At 47.4% G+C, this 16,783-nt stretch overlaps 1 protein-coding gene across 1 annotated transcript; it reads left to right on the top strand.

Annotated features, from left to right (window-relative positions):
- The first annotated feature begins 540 nt into the window (after positions 1 to 540).
- Positions 541 to 16,629, top strand: CSUI_008537 (uncharacterized protein). The gene is made up of 11 exons (XM_068068666.1): positions 541 to 1,862; positions 3,721 to 3,963; positions 4,605 to 4,679; positions 6,228 to 6,338; positions 7,970 to 8,461; positions 9,215 to 9,298; positions 10,954 to 11,040; positions 12,039 to 12,233; positions 14,135 to 14,554; positions 15,503 to 15,583; positions 16,517 to 16,629. Exons 1-11 carry the CDS (start codon positions 1,148 to 1,150, stop codon positions 16,603 to 16,605), a joined length of 2,592 nt encoding a protein of 863 aa, XP_067919358.1. The 5' UTR covers positions 541 to 1,147; the 3' UTR covers positions 16,606 to 16,629.
- Positions 16,630 to 16,783: the final 154 nt, after the last annotated feature.

The raw sequence follows: 16,783 nt of genomic DNA, 5'->3' as shown, positions 1-16,783 counted from the left end.
ACTGGCGAACCCTTAGTATCTAGTTGCGCCCGCTGTTGCGCAGCGGGCACCACAGGTTGTAGCCGGCGCAGTCGTTTTTTAAGCAGCAATGCAGCACCTGTTGCTCGTACATTGCCCCTTCATCGCCCGCGCAGCCGAGCACCATTTCTCCTCCGCGCTGGCATTACCAGGTCCACAACTACATTCGCGCGCGACACGCAAAGCAAAAAAAGAAGAGTCCCGCGGTTAATCAGCCATGCGGTCCTCCCACGTGTAAGCCTCGGTGGCAACACTGACGAGCAAAAACATAGTTCTGTTCGTTTCCCCCCAGGAGCCGGTAGCCCGGGTGATCGCACACCGTCCTCCACGTCGTAACACACTCGCGGGCGCTAGGCCCGCGAACATGCCGGAGCTTACGTGGCTAGTATGCAGTACAGCACAGGCCGCAAGAGGGATGCGAGAAGGCGCATAGCCGGCGCCACAGTATTAGTGCGCGTACAAGAAAGGCGTGAGAAGGAAGGTGTTGCCAGCGTCGCTTTCTACGTGGTGTGTCCGCTTGCCAATTGGGTCGCTTAAGATTTGACTGTTAACGTGCTCTACCCGACCTGAGGACGCTTGCACGGCTGGCTAGCTACTCTCCTCGGTTCGATAGTGGGCCCCTCGGGGACCCGAGGGGACGACCGTAACCGCTCACCCTCGTGCTCTTTTTCCCACCCTCTATCCTTCTCACATTTAAGCAGGTTACGAAGTCCTCTTTATTCGATAGGCAACGGAATAATTCTCTACAGGCCCTTTGTTCGAAGCCCTGGCGTTCCAGCCAAGAGTTCTGACCTGCAATTTTTTCTTTTGCATGCCACAATTCCTAGAGGTGACGTTGCCGCGGGCTTCTTCTACGTTTGACAGAAGAGGTGACAAACCCCACAGCAATATCCGGTTTTCCTGAAGTCGCTTTAGAGCTTATTTAGTAGGCCGACGACGACGCGTGTAGTCGTTCCACTCTACCCACTAACTCCTTGAGCTCGTCAAGTCGCCTTGGGCTGCTGCCGGAGATCAACTGGAATTGCGAGGGCTGCTACCTTCTCAGCGTCTTCAGCGACGTATACTGCGCCTTGATGCGGTGAAAGCCTCTGTACTGGGTGGAGGATAGCTATCCAGGTCCCTTGAAGAGATGGAAGGCAACAGCCCCGAGCGGGATGTACCCCCCCGCTCACGGGGGAACCTCAATTCTTCTTACATCTCTTCTACTGAGTTGTCTTCCTTTCTTGAAAACGAGGAGGCTTCTGCCTCGGTTTCGGTAGCAGGCCGCAAAGGTTTCCCAGCTGTCCAGGCAAATCGAGATGACGTTAGGGTTACGGAAAGAGATGCTGGGGGGGGAGAGAATGAAAGCAGCGGCAGTCGAAAAAGAAACCGTGTTCCTTATCCTCTGCGTGGAAAGATTGGCGAATATCGCACACACCGGGGGCGACCTCTCACTCTGTCTTTACTAGTTCTGTCTCTTCTTTTCCTTATACTACGACGACTGGTCGTGAAATGCGGGTATCTGTTTTCAAAGCCCCATGATCCTGGCAACATAGAGACTTTCACCGAGGGCTCCGTTCATCGGCTTCTAGCTTCAGTCGGGGTGGGAAATGAAGAAGGAGGTGAACAAGCGACTTCGCCTCCCTCTTCTCTAACACCATCCCTGGAGGCATGCACGAAAGAAGAACAAGAAGTAATTTTTAGCAGCCCTTCTATGAGCTCGGAGGGCACAAGAGAAGCAGAGGAGCAGTTGACAGGCCAGGAAACATTCGCAGCACCGGAGGGGATAGAAGTGCAGGACAGAGGAAGAAAGAGGAAAACTCGGCACGAAGCGGACGAGGATGATCATATGGGAGCATCACCACGTGAGTGTCGAAGGGAAATGATGGACGTACAAGACTTTCATGCGGACCCCCATGGTTCGTTGAGAAGGGGTCTGAAGTACTTCTAAGCTATTTTCATTGAGTTCTTTCGCTTCAGTATTGGCTTTTCTCTGTACACAGTTTTTCACAGGGACATTTTCATACATCCATGTACATGAAGCGAAGAGCATGAAGGCTAGTGTCTACTATCTCTACTCCGGGGATAGAGGGTACACAGAGCGTACGCGAAGTCACACTGGTGTGGAGGCATGTTGAAAGCACAGGAAATGACTGTGGATCCTCCGTAGCGAGCCGGGCGATGAACATGCTTTCGCGGTCACGTACGTGGCCTGTTTCAGTTCTATCGTCTATCGTTTTTTACTTCCGTCTCGTTCGCGCCTTTCGTATGCATTGACTGGGAGTGCGTGCTGTGGTGTACCGTCATGCTTCAGGACTGAACATACGTTGCGCTGGTTTTTTCACTGTCGACATGGGTAGTTAGAGGCAAGCGCGGACCTTGCAGTTTTTCTTTAGTAGAATCGTGGGGCAATGAAGTGTAGGTACAGCTGGACCTTGGAAAGTTCTGAGAGGTATACCGGGGGTAGGAAAAAAGAAGGATATGTTGCTCAGTCCTCACTCTTTTGAGAGCGGGTCTAAGGATGTCCATCACGGAATCAGATGTCTCGTCGTATCCAGCAATAGATTGAAGTAGTGTCATGAAAACACAGGGAGAGAGGGAGGGAATGATGAACCATGTGGCTCAACTCCGGTGACACCTGCTTGGTCACCTTTTCTCCCCTTGTGCTGGTCCCCAGCTACTACAGCTTCTTCTCTTGTTAGAAGGATGCTTAGCGCCTCCCCGCAAGTAGAACGCAGCGTTCGCATCTATTATTCTATTTGTCTGTCTATCTATTGAATTCTTTCTGCACGTGCGTGTGTAAGGGTCACGGAAAGAGCTCAGGAAGGAATCTAAAGTGCTTTTGCATCTCCTTCACGTTTATACACCAGTGGAATGCTTTCGGATTTTAAGAAAGCTCACACTACCCTTTTGCTTCAGTCACACTACTAGTCCAACAAAGAGCCTGTAGACGTGGCGTAGTTCTTCAAAGTCAGCTCTGCGCGAGGAGTGGAGCTATGTGGGGCATATTCCTACAGCGGCTCACTAAGTCTCGAGCTGTTTCTGCGTTTTCCTCTCTGGCTCCTTTTGCCGGAAGCTACCCGGGTCGGTGCTCAGGAGTTCCTCTCTCTCTCCTTCATGGGATTGTTCTTCTACTCACTGATAGCATGATATGCATCTCGTCTCCTGATAGATTGTAAGAAGATTTACGGTGCTTCTCTATTTGTTTGCGGAGTACTTCTGTGTTCATTATGTTCATCGCTCTCTGGCTCTCTCCGACCAAGGTTCGATTCTATGCCTTTTTTTTTCATTCCTTCTGTGAAGCCGACAGAAGACAATGCAAGCGAATGGCGTGGCTAAAGCTGAATGAGACTGGAGAAGGGTGAAAGGGTGCAGTTTATTGCAGAGCCTAAACTTTTTTCAGGAGCCCACCACAGTGGCCTACAGTGGATCACGCATGTATCTTCAAACGAAATTGTTGGAATATCTTCCGCAGGTGTACGCTTAACCCTGCTGAAGAACACCTCGACGATGTTGCATCTCCTGCTCGAGCTCGTTTTCTATCCCTACATACCTTTTTCTGTAAAGACGTGCCTTTCTTCTTCGCTTCCTCATGCCGCTCTGTTGATTTTCTGGCATGAAATGAAAGAAGTATTGGCTATGGCTGACATCATCATCTTCCCTTCCTTTCGCCTTTCTCTCTCCGTATGCCTTTCCCTCCTTTCTTTTTTTCCTTTCTCACAGCGTCTAAGCAATCCAGGAGAGACCTATCGGAGGTGCTTCGTGCGTATCCGCACATTTTGGCGGTGCTTCTGGAGCCGCTCTCTTCTGATGACACAACCTCTCCCACGAAAAGCGAGAGGCAAGCCGAGGAAGAAGCAGGACCTTCCGTGGCGCCGGGGGCGGCGAGGCAAGCTGCTGTGGTTCAGGAGCTTTCCGATTCCGAAGACGAAGGAGAGCCTGAGAGGCTGCTGGCCAGACCCGTGGGTGAGACAGACTAGCGTCGTCAGAAGCACTTCTGTGATTTGAGAACATGCTGGAGAATCATGCACCGCGTTCGTGCCTGTTTGCGTGTATGAGTAAAACGAAGATGGGAGAAAGGAGCGGACGATCAGTAGCTCCCGAGGCATATACTTTCTTCGGAATTAAAGTAGCTGGGTACGGGCAGACACGCCCACATTCATCATTGTCTTCGTCTCATTCTCACTTCACGAGATTGGCGTAATGTAAATAGATAGACTCTTCTTCCAGATATTTGCAAAAAGTAGTGGAGGTGATAAGGTGGGAGAGCTCAAGAAAGGGAGTTCTTCTGATCGTTTTTCTGGCGACTCTCGTAGCATCAGATGAAAAGGGGGTCTAGCTCGAGAGACTCAGAATGCCCCCAACGCATTAGCGAAAAGCTAGGCTACTTTGTATCACAGACCTGTGATTTCTTCTTATTCTTCTTCTTGCATCGTAAAAGTGAAAGGCAATGAGGGAAAAAAGATGAAGCAACTGAAGAGGAAGTAAGGAGAGACTGGAGAAAGAGTCATAGTGTTTATGTGCCTCTACTACATGAATAGATAGGAGACCTCCTTTTCTCTATGAACGTGAAGTTCAGTTTTTTCGTCCGCCATCTTGTTTTGTAGGGGAGGAGGGAATCCCTCTCACAGACGAGGGTCCTGGAACATCGGCCCAAGATGAGCATATCGATGTCGAAGACTGTAAGCGTCGTTCGTCGCCACTCAGAAACTCGTATTGCTGTTTTCCTTTGTTCCCCTCGGTCTTTGAGCGCAGCCAAAAATTTTAAGGATGGACGACTCTGTTGAATGGAGTTCCTCGAACGAACTTCGTAGACATTTTCGAAAACCGTCATGTTCTCTGGTGTGTTTCCCTTCTGCTTCATTACGTCTTCGTCTGCTGCTTTCCGTCTCCCGTCTCTTTGCCTATCCTTTGTTCTTTTCTCTTTCGTCGCCACGGTACGAGGAAGGAGTGAATCCTATTGCCAGATTAGATTCTTTTCCCGGGTGACGTCTCTGTTACCTCCTTATAACTCTGGAGGTACTTGTGATGTATCTAAGGCAGCCCTTAATACTGAGTGTGAGGGTCCAGCGGGGGGTAGAATGGCATATGCACAGACAGAACGTGAATATGCTAAGTATGGTAAAAAGTATGATGAGCTTGTTTTAGCGATTTTTCTAGCCTGAGAATCAAACTGACACTGGAGGGGGAGAGGTTCGAGAGAAAAAGAGGCAAAGAGAACTATGAGGCAGGATTTTCGCGCAAACCAACTCGACTTTAGATCGAGTGACGCTAACACGGGCGGAAGGGAAAGGGAGACTGAGCAGTCTTTGTGACCTATACAGAGTCACATTACACATCCGGGTGCTGTGAGAAGGATGCTGAGGTGTATGGGGACGTGGTGTGTGTACAGTCGCTCTTATCTCAAGACAGTGTATGGGACTGTGAGAGCAAGAAGTAACTGTGTTTGATAATACCCGGAAAGGGAACAAGCGTAGGAGTTTGTTTGTAGCGGAGACGGGCGCCCGTCTTTTCCCGGCCATCTCGGGTAGGGATGACCTCTTCTCATGAAGCCTCAAATCAAGCTGCTTGGGGTACAGGCAGCAACACCCAGGCACGTGGGCGGCTTGCTAACTGTTTGGTCCTCCGTCTATGAAGGGGCGGATATCCTGATTTCCCTATGTATAATTACACATGTCGATAAGAGGGCGGCGGTTGATGCCAACGACAGGGATATGTGTTGTAGAACGCCTAGAGTATCACGGGGGTGTGAATAAACCGCGTGGATTCATTGGACAGACAAACTTCGGTCATCCTTCAAGGCCCAAATGCAACGCTGACATTTAACGCGTCCACCCTAATGGTCCTCTTTCTCTTTTCTTCTATACCTCTTGTTCTCCGACGCTTGCGAGGGCTGTTGGAGACTACAGCCTAGCCAGCGCTGTACTTAGTCTCTTGCTGTTTGTGCTTAGTTTCCCCAGTCTTAGATAGGCAGGTCTTTCTTTGTCTAAGAACAGCATTTTTTCCCATCTTGGTGTGAGCGTATCGAGCAGATGAGGACACCACACAGAAGAGTGGCTCTTGCTTGTTGACCAGGCTATGAGGGCTTTTCTTCTGTCATAATGAAAGATCTCGAGGTCGTCAAGATTTGCCTCTGGTTCATTCTACGCGCCGACCCCACATCCGCTTCTTCGTGCATCTCATCATTTCTTCTGTTTTGGGATTTTCCTTTTCTAATCGTTTCTTGGTAGATGACGATGAGGATGATGACTTCCTGAGCAAGGCAGATGTGTCGCTAGACCCCGCCTCAGTGCAACTCTTCCGGAGGTATGCTGGGCCTTACCTCAGCTCGATTATCCTAGGTAAGCTTTCCTTCTTCCATCTCTTTGTCTCGGAGAAAAAGGAGAAAAGACGAGTTGGCACTTCCCGTCTGCAGAACTGGGTTTCAGCTATCTCTTTTCTGTCTCAGGGTAAAGATGGTCACAGGTTGGGCAGGGGGAAGACAAATCTCATAACTCTCCCGATATGATTGATTTCGAACCTTAGCTATACGCCACCGTTATCTACCTCAAGTGACCGACGAACCCCACTTTTTTTGATGCTGCTGCTGCTACTGGCGTCTTCTGCTGCATCATACGGTGTGATGGCACCTCCTTCACACTTTCACGGACATTTTGGCTCTTTTGTGTTGTTTACGTCGCTGTTTTGAAAATGACCGTTTCCGATGTTTCTTTTGGACCGCTAGGGGACAAATCATGATCATACTCCCTCTAGCACCGGATGGGGTGAACCGATCGGTTGTCTCCCCTACTTAAAGATTTTCTGCTTTTTAGGCTCTTCATGATGAAGTAGCAGCACTATCAGCCTGAATTACGTTGTTACTTGTCTCCTCATTGCCTAAGATGTGCGGCACGGCCGCACTTTTTTTTCACCGTGTGACTTGACGCAGCGTCGAGATTTATGTTTACTTAACTTTGCTTCTGACGTTTCCTTTTACGTTGTATAGTCTAACGCTTCTCTCTTTGTTGGGATGTGGCTATGGGTACGGTTGTACGTCTGTATATCTACACACTGTCTTTAGAGAACTTTCTTGGTGGAAATGCCAGCACGAAATCCCTTTTATGTGCTTGCTCGACCGTATGGAAACCACGCTCAATAGAAGACTCCTGGGCTGATGACTATGCATGTGTGTATCTGCATGCAACCGATCACACACGTTAAGCAGACAGAAGCAGAAGTACTTCCCAGTTCTGACGCTTGGGGTCGACTGGTTTAGAGTCGTTCTGTTAATATTTGGCTCTGCAGTGTACATGCACAGCTTGTCACTGTAGGACCTGCTTGCTACATGAATTGAATCAGAGAGACAGCAGGCCTTCATCCATTGGATCACCCACTACACCGTGTGACAGACAAGCGACTGTAGTTATCACAACGTGGCATAATGCTCATCTTCACCAAGGCCTTCTTTTTTCCATGAGGCGTCAACATTTGTATGTATATATATATATATACCTGTTCAGGGGTATGTGGAAACGGTAATTGTGGAGTATTTATCAAATCATTTCCAGCCTGCGATGTAAAAATCGTAGCGTAGGTCTTTCTTTCTCCCTGATATTTTTTCCCAAGTACTATCACTGCAATCCATACAGCCTAACCTCCTTTCATCTTCATCACTGGGACGGTAATGTTGACACTGGGGCCGACTTGTTGGGGGACGGCGCACCGCTATTCCATAGTTCTCGCTTTCTGCTGCGCCTAGTTGTTTCTTCAGAGGTATGGAGGTAAACCCGTTTTTTCTCTCTCACTCTCTCTCTCTGTGAAAGATATCTCTGTGGCTGTCTATTTGAAGAGCGAGCCTGCCGAGGATCCCGCCTTCCTTTTTCCCTATATAGTAGGAGCGTAACGCCTCCAGACTACCACTGTCTTGAAAGACATCGAAAAAGAGCCACTATTTTTAGGTCCTTCTTTCCCTTGTTTGTGCTCCTTCGCTCAGACACCCCGGAGAAACAGGCGCAGTGGATAAAGAGTGGTCTCGCATTCACCCCGACACAGCACTCTATTCGCCAGGGTTTCATCCAGCTAAAAAGAACGTCGAACAAAAACCTGACTGCACTTCTCCATATCTTCAAGTCCCTTCTTATGCTACAGTTTTACATTGTCCGTGCCGTACTAGTTAGCAGAGCCCATTTTCACTCTATGGATAAGGCGGTCATGGCGCGTCTTCGTAGAGCTCAAGTTTTCATGGAGACAGCACTACTTCGGACAGGAATACCACCTGCATACATCTATCCAGCTCAAACATTCTTGACACAGTTAGTCGCAGGGCTGTCTCGTCCATTGAATTTCGTAGCTCTGTTGAGGGCTCGCGGCCAGGAAGAATTGCCAAAGCCTCAGCGGGGAAACAATGCAAAATCACAGGAAGAAGGCCGCAAATCACAGAAAGGCGACAATCCCATTGCCAAGCAGCTCGCAGCGGATAGGAGTGGTAATCTTACCTTCTGGCTTTTCTTTTTCTTTCGTGTGCTGCTTTTCTCATTTGTTTCTACTTGCCTCTTTCTTCTCTCCGCAGAGTAGAGAACGTAGTCTCTGTGATGTTTGTCTGTAATGTCCGAGTCTAAGCGCTGAGTTTTTCAGACACCTTCGACAGCACACGTGTTCTTCATTTTCACTCCTGACAAAGGGTATGCAAGGTCTTCTGGTGCAAAGAATAGGGCACATGTGCGCACATTTTCGAAGGAAACAGAAGAGGGAGCTGAACAAGAGCCGCGTCAGGGGTGTGTACACAGATATACCCAGTTAAGCCTAGGTAGAAGTATCTCGCCATCCATGGTGAAAAGAAAGAGATACACAAATTGAGGGATGGGCGTGCCCGAGTGTACGTACAGCTCCCGGCTTCAATAGTTACAGCAGCGGAAGCAGTAGGAATGAACAGAGGAATTCAAACAAGAAGGGGAGAGCTGGGAGGTCAAGACGAGCCCACGCTGTGAAAAAGCCGCGAAGAGTGGGATCTTGACGAGAAAACGGACAATCTTGTTTTCTTTTGTCGTACGTGTCCAAGTCACACACTGGAAAAAAGCAGGAGAAAAAGGAGGGGAGGTATCCATTCAGGAGAATTTCGGTTCTTTTGCGGATCTTGATAGGGGAGCTTCGTTCTTGCTGTAAACGTTTAACAACTTACGGGTCTCGAGCAGGAGGGGAAATACGTGCTTTTGTCTTGTGTCTTGCTTCTTGTCGGCAGTTCTCTTGCACATGGTTGGCGAACAGTCCTGGGTACCCGCACTTACCAGGTGGCTATCTCGCCAGCCTCCTGATTTTGCTGAAGGTATGTCGTTCAAGAACAGAAGGACCGAGAATGAATGAGTGAGTTTGTCTTCTTCTGTTCATTGTTCGTTATCAAAACACAAAGTCTTGTTCGGCATACTAGAAGCTTCCTTGGACGTATTTCACTGTCTTCGTTTCAGTCGCCCACTCCGTTTCGCCCTTCGCTCTTTGAACCCTGGGACCGAAAGGGCGCAAAGAAAGGGGAAAGCTGTGGATGCACCTGCTTGTCTGTTTCTGAGTAGTTGGAATGTACGTCTTCTTATTTCTCTCTCTTCTTCTCGGCGGTCCGTTGTTGAATGAGGAACAGGACGTCAACTCTTCTTCGTGAAGACGATGTGATAGCAACAGTAAATTTCTTGTTCTGATTTGGCTTTTCCCGTGGACGTCTTGAACACGGTGAAGAGACGAAAGAGAGAAAGACAAGAAAAAGAAGAAAAAGAAGAGGCAGAGAAGTGGGGGTGCGACGGGTGGTTGTTCGATGCAGGTCTCCCTTTTTCTTTCTTTTCTAGGAATCTCTGCATGAGGGATATGCGAATGTCTGTCTTTATCGAGCTTCTCAAGAGACACACCTAGAAAGAATACAATACAACCACACTGCTTCTTCGTAATAGCAGATCTTTTCTTCTTGTCCTAGCGACTTCCCTTTTTTTGCCTTGTCTCTCCGTATGCAACTGCTCTTTCCTCATATTTGCCTTTCGTCCAATAGACAATAAGCGCCAGGTAGATAGAGTCCGCGAAGTTCTTCGCTTTCTGAAACGATCGGTGGTGTTGCTGATGACGATGCCAGACCTCTCCAGTCAGAGAGACTTTTCTTGGAGAGTCCTGACTGCTGTCTTTGTGTCTTCTTCAAGTATATGGACCAGATGGGTTCACCGTAAGGCTTTTGTTACATCTTTCCAGTAGGGTTATCAGTGAAGTGTCTTGAGAAGTACAAGACAGGCGCCTCCATCTTACACATCTGCCTTAAGATCGTCGTATTGTAAGTTTCGCTTCGGTAGAAGAGAACAGAAGAGATCAGCATAGCAGCATAGTGCAGGACTTGAGAGAGGAAGAGGAGGAAACGAGAGGAAGGAAAAGCGGGATTCTGACAGAAAGAGAACTGCATAACAAGTCCCCGAGACTGCAGTTCTCTTCTTTCTTTCTCTCTCTTTCTCTCTGTGATTGCCCCAGCTTAAGCAGAAAAAAAATGAGAGTGTCCAGTTCCCTTACACGCAGACATATGCCTCTATCTCCATCCCTCTCTCTGAATAAGTATATATGTGTATAGTCTTTTGCGAGAGAGACATGTACAGGTACGCAGACGTCCTTCGTAAAAAAAGTTCTGAGGCATGTGTGCAGGTGGCGGTCTGAGACGGGAAAAGAGAACTTTTCGCTTCACATGGTTTCTTAGAGTATGGTGCTCAAGAGCATGCGAAGACTTCCCGAGCGGCTTGCTTTCCCGTTACACCAGACGTCTGTCTGCCTTGCCCACACATCCAGGGAAAGCAGGAACAGCAATTCTTTATCACTTTTGTACATTTTGACTTCTTTATCTTTTGTTCTATTTACTCACCTGTCATGAACTCTTCTTCTGTTTGATGTTCAACTATGAGGTTTCGTTTCCGGGTGAACTTCCAATTCTCGTTGTGATGGGTCTGTGTATGTGTGTATTTACAGCCGTTCCACGTGAGAGTGCCGTGGGGAAACTGATGAGGCTCTGGTCTCTTCTTCCTGACGAAGAGACATCCTCCAGCACAGGTACTCGTAAGAGGACTCATTACAGCCGAGGAGCGACTATTACCCTCACTCTCTTCTCTCTTTACTAAGTTTTCCCCTCGAGAAAGCTGTGGCGTAGGGGGAGAGGGTGTATTGGTGGCTGTATATATACATGTATCAAGAAAATGTTCTTTGTAGACAAATTGCTGAGCTACGATTCTCCTTCTTCATGCTTCTATGTCTGTGGCTGGAGGTAGACATGTCCGTGTATGTGTTACCAGGTTACTTTTTCATCTTGTCTCTCCAGTTACATGCGTCTTCAAAGACCTCACTTAGTTCACCCCACGGGTCTGTAACTATCTATCCATCGAGCAAGAACAATACGAATCACACTGTCTAGTGACGTGTTATATACGGTGGCTTCCTCAAGTTCTAGGAAGTAAGGTACTGCGTTGCTTCGAGGAGCCACTTTTCTGAAGCCCTTCTCCATATAGGTGGCGCTTATCTACCCGGCGCGCCTTCGTTCGTTTCTTTCCCTCTTCCTGCTTCATCGATGTCGACTACTAATGTGTATGGGTCTTCCTTAAAAGCGTGTGCACACCCCTTTGAGTGAATCTCATGAGGCGTCGGCCTTTCTCTTGTGCCTGCTGTCTTCTTTCTGTTGTCCCCTTTTTGCCGTGATAATGAGCTGCCTCTGCATCATCTAGGATTCTTGTCTATGGAGATGATAAGCAGGGCCCTGGGGGGCAGCAATGACGAGGAAAATGAAGGACAAACAAGCAAACAATTCAGTATAAGAGTATTTTGCAGACAGAAGAGTGAAGAGTTTTTTGGCGGAGGGTTACGGAAGAAAGGCGTGATTCATCTAGGACTGTTCAGGTTGAATGGCGTTTTGCTGTGGTAAAAGACAAGCATGTGCACTGGTGCTGTATAGGTATGTATGTGTGTGTATGTCTGTAACAACACCCTTGTGTATGGTTATACAGGTATGGATCTGTACACATGTATAAATACGTATATATGTATGTATGTGCATGTGTGTACAGATTCAGAAGACACATCACCCACCGACTGGACCGGGGAGACAGAAGAGGACTGGCTCGACACTGAAGATCCTAATCGTACAGCGAACGCCCAGCTAGTTCCTGTTTACTTAGGAAAAGCCTACAAACCTCTAGCATCTCTTAGAGACCTTCTGCCGATCTTCAGACCGCTACTCACCCCGGAAGTGGTTTCCCTACGTGAGCGGTCGAGGACACGCGTGAAGAGAACTTCCTTCATCTGTCCTTCTATACTGAATTTGTACTTCCGAACATTTTCGATAAATTAGATCCAGATCATCCGAGCATAGAGATTCTTTTCTACGTGTTTTTAGGTCAAGGAAGCTCTTTGTCTGCAGTTTCATGAATAGCACAAGTATTCGGAGGTTGTTTCGACTGATTCTCGATCACGAGCTTCATAACAGTAGAGAGGAAGAAGGGAAGCGAAACAGTAACACGAGAGAACAGACACGCAGTAGTGCATGGAGAGGTTCTTCAGCGGCAGAGCCAGAAGAAGAGAAATTCCGTGTTGTTAAGAGAGAAATGGCCTTTCTGGCGTTGCAAATGTTTCGCCGTCAAAGCTGCGTGTCTCAACATATGTATGTGTACGTATATATATGATGTCACCTGAATGAAGCTCTGTTTCCCTCCATCCCCTATTCCACAGAGACGCGAAACATCAGTCTTCTCAAACCACCAGTGCGCCACGCCCTTCATTGTCCTAGAGACGCCAAAGCCATGTTCGCTGCTCACCGCTTTTATCGTACTATACAGGACTGTTCAGATCTTTTCCCATAACCCTCACTCGAAGAGGTTTCTTCTGTTCGGTTAGATAGTTTCCCTCGGGCTTTCTTGGCTCTTCGTCGCTTTGTTTCGCGAGTCGAGCCGTTGCTGATGTAAAATGTCTCTTCTCTCTCTTTCCCAACCAACCCCGCCGTGTTGTTCTAGAGCACCTCAAAAGCCTCTTCCTTCATCCGTCTCTCGGTCTCTGTTTGGTATAGACTTCTAGAACCATGAGCTACAGAAACAAAGAGAGAGAGAGGGCTTACACACATGCCTCAAGTGTCCCCTTTCAAATCCCTAACTTGGAGACGGTCTAGTGTCATGTTGATCCGGGGTTCATCTTTGATGCGACCTGGAGAACAACTAACCTTCTATCGTAAATCATTACAATAGACAAGACAGATAAGTATAGATATAGATTTCCACATCTACTACCGTGTTGTTGTACACACAGATATAGATATATATCTAGAGCGCTTTTGTGTGTTGAGTGTTTCCCCTGATGAGAAGAAGGCGCCCCCTCAGACAGAGCCATACATAGATAGCCGACGTATGTACAGACAAACTAGGTCTTCTGTTTTGTAGGACTGGGGACATTGTGTGAGAGAGAAAGCGTGACTGACTTTGTTTAGCTTCATCTAAATGCTGGGAGGAAAGAGACACGCAGGCGGAATAATGAGGGCTCAACAACACGCCGGAGATCCATGTCTATAGAAAGAAAGAGAGCAGCGAAAACTTATGGCTGTGACTCAGGTGACTTTTTTTTCATTAGCAGCCGTTTCTATGTTTAGCTCGTGGTTTGCTATAGACGGACGGTACGTACACACACTTGGACTCTGTTTCCGATCAGTCAGTTTTCTCCTCTTTTCCTTCCTTCATGGGGCACTTTCCTTTTCATTTCGCGTTGCTCTCAACACCGAAGTGTTGAGAATGGAGAAGAGGAGCAGACCTTCGCGTTTTTCTCCCCTCACTTCTTTCACCCTGGTTCCGGGTATCCGTCTTTTCCGTCTCTTTCATCTTCTTGGTTTCTTTCCTCTCTCTTCTACTCACCTGACAGTGCACCGTGATCTATTTCGAAACAGATGAAGACATATCATGACGTGTCACCGTGGGGTCTAAGAAACTCAAAGCTTTGGCTGTGTTCATAGTGTTTTCTTACCTCGACGTATGAAGACAGGTATACCTAGATGGATAGGTAGGACCAAGATCGGTGAAGCTATCTGGGTATGGCGTAAGATGTTGAGAAGATTTGAAAAAGGGGAAAGCACCGGCGCTTGTTTTGTTCCTTTGTTTCTTCTTCATCCCGAATCTCACCTCAGATCCATACGCCGTTCATGGACCAGATGGAATCCGCTGGCGTGAACAGATGGGGGCCATTCTTGTCAGTCTCCGGGGAGCCTTGTGGTTTCGGTTGAAATCTCTCCGTGATCTACAGCATAAGAAAGATGCTGCGATGCAGTCTTTATTGAGAGTTCTCGCGTTGACAGATTTCGCATTAAGTCAAGCCCGCTTTGCCATGGAGACGCGTCCCGAAATTAAGGAAGATGCAGATTTCCTATGGGCCTGCAGTCGAGCAGAGAGATCTGCTTATTATGCTTGGGCAAGAATTGGTCTCTATAGAAAGGCCACAGCTTGGGCTAGGCGAGGATTAGCCGCCATAGTTGCGGGGACGCTATATCATCCCCACCGTACTCAAACAGAGCGGCAGATCGCTTCTGAACCTTCTCTTGTCATGCGTGGTAAGCTATACATAAACGTGTTATAGGTTACGAGGCCTGTGCAGACTATACTACTTAGGCAGGTAGGTAAGGAGAGAGACAGGCTGAAGAAGGTATATACGTATATATATATATATATATTTAGGTTAGGATATCTACGTATTCTATACTACCTATGTACGGAGAGGGAGAGATTGTAGAGATGGAGTACACAGTAAGTATCTAGTTTGTGTTGGGAGGGTGTCCCAACAAGCCTTGAGAAAAAAAAATCACCGATGTCTCTATTCCGGTCCGGCCCATGGCGTCTCTACAAAGATTATCTTCATCTCTCTAGTCATTTCTCTGTAGCTCTCACTGTATACGTTCCTTGCATATACGTGTATACATATATATATGTATACATCTAGAATTGGTCCCGTCTGTAGTGGTGTGGTGTCTGTTCACATGGCATCGTTCTTCAGATCATCCGTGCACACCAAATCAAAGGTGTGCGCCTTAGAGCCCACCCTTTTCAAGATTCGATCTTCAAGGAGAGATCTTTTTTTACTTCGGAAGTAACGCTGGGTCCACATCTGCTTCTGCGCTTCAACTGCTTCATTTCAATGTAGGCGTATTATGTTGCTAGTCCGCCCGGAGTCAGTTAAGAGATCGTATGACACAGGAGCGAACGAGGTACAAAAAGAAAAGAAGGGGAATAAAGAGGCAAAAGGCAATACGGTGATACTGCTTATACAGGGATGTATCTCTGTATCTGTCTACCTCGCTCTAATATTTCTATCTGTGAAAGTATCCTCAATCTATCTTCAATTCACATACCTACCCACATACCTCGAATCCATGTGTTTATCTCTATCATATAAGGACAGAATTCCGGTGCCAAAGAATCAAGTTCAGGATCTACTTCATTTCTACAGCGCGAGCCCAGTAACCTGATATCTTTCTCGTGATTCGATCTTTTTCTCTTTGTAGATCTGAAGACTCGCTTAGCTGGAATTGATATAGCTCGTCAGCTGGCGGAATGGATGCGTCAGAATCCTGATCCATCAGCAGGTATGCAAAGAAAGAACAGCTGGCCAGCCCTTTTTCCTATAATCCTTCCCTTTGCCTTCCTCTCTCACTTTCTCTGTCCTTCTTTCCTTCTCTCTTTCGCTTGCTTGATTTCGTGGTCCCTGAAAGTCGCAAAACTTTGACAATGATAGTGAGACGAACCGCAACAGAGGTAGTTGCTGGTAAGACTTCCAGCTATCTATACCTCTCCACTCTTGGTTGTGCTGTTCTTCTTCATCTTCCGTCTCGCCCGATCTAAGGAGAAGAAAGGTAGAGAAAACGGTGGAAGATCTCTTCGCTGTCTTCTCTTTTCTCGGGTCCCTCATTTTCACAAAGTTATCCTGGTTTTTCTTTAAAACCAAGGCATCATCTCGTCTACTGCACCTGTCTCTCTTCATACTTATAGAAAGATCTCCCTACTAGTATTTGTACTCATCTTTCTTCATGCTAATGCTCTTGCAGGGAATGAATCAGACTGTTCGTACGATCGTTCGACTTCTTCATTATGGAAGTCCATTCTCATCAAAGAGAGGTTTTGTAGCTTCTCCCCTTCGTTCTTCTGGAGGAGCAATACCATTAGAGAAACATTCTGAGAAGGAGATCCTTCCCTTCTTCTTCCTACATATAGAGTATGTATTAAGGGAACTATTCAAGCATGATGGAGTTGTAACTGTTCCTTGAAAATTGTCATGACGGAACAAAAGAAGAACTTGTTACAGTTAGCCGAAGTGGTCGTGTCTTCATCTCTTCTGATAAGGGGTTAACTAAGAGCTTTCCTAGATGAAAGCAAAAATGATTCTCAGTCGTAACACTCTCTGTTCAGAAAGAGATTTCAAAACGATAACTAAAGAGGCGATGTAGAAGATCTCCATTCTTCCTTTTATTGCCGCCTTTCTCTCTTGTCTCTTTTTGTTCTCGTCCTTCGTCGTGCTGCAGCCATCGACATTGTTACGCATTCTCGACTTTTCCGTCATTTCGCCCAAGCGGAATCGAGAGGTAAGTCAATCATAAACTTGTCGTGCTGATAGGTTTTCTTCCAATTTGCACACCTTGAGTGAGAAGCCTCCTCATTCGGACCGCTCCGGTTTACTGAGCCTTGGGGTGTCTGTACGCCATCTATCAGTGAGAGTTTTTCTTTCTTCTCTCCTGCATTTCCGTTACAGCTGGTTTCTTTGTGATGTAGACACGGGGAGGGGGGGGGGG

This window comes from Cystoisospora suis, assembly GCF_002600585.1.
Source record: "Cystoisospora suis strain Wien I chromosome Unknown contig_4812, whole genome shotgun sequence".
In the NCBI taxonomy this organism is placed as follows: Eukaryota; Apicomplexa; class Conoidasida; order Eucoccidiorida; family Sarcocystidae; genus Cystoisospora; species Cystoisospora suis.
Note: the sequence above shows the minus strand (reverse complement) of the source record. Positions and strands in the feature narration are given on the sequence as shown.

Bases quoted from the DNA above. Each gene is read 5' to 3' on its own strand.
- CSUI_008537 (XM_068068666.1), top strand. From the start codon at position 1,148: ATGGAAGGCAACAGCCCCGAGCGGGATGTACCCCCCCGCTCACGGGGG. The intron at 8,462-9,214 runs GTAATCTTACCT...TCTTGTCGGCAG, and splicing joins GCTCGCAGCGGATAGGAGTG to TTCTCTTGCACATGGTTGGC. The intron at 15,584-16,516 runs GTATGCAAAGAA...GTCGTGCTGCAG, and splicing joins GAATCCTGATCCATCAGCAG to CCATCGACATTGTTACGCAT.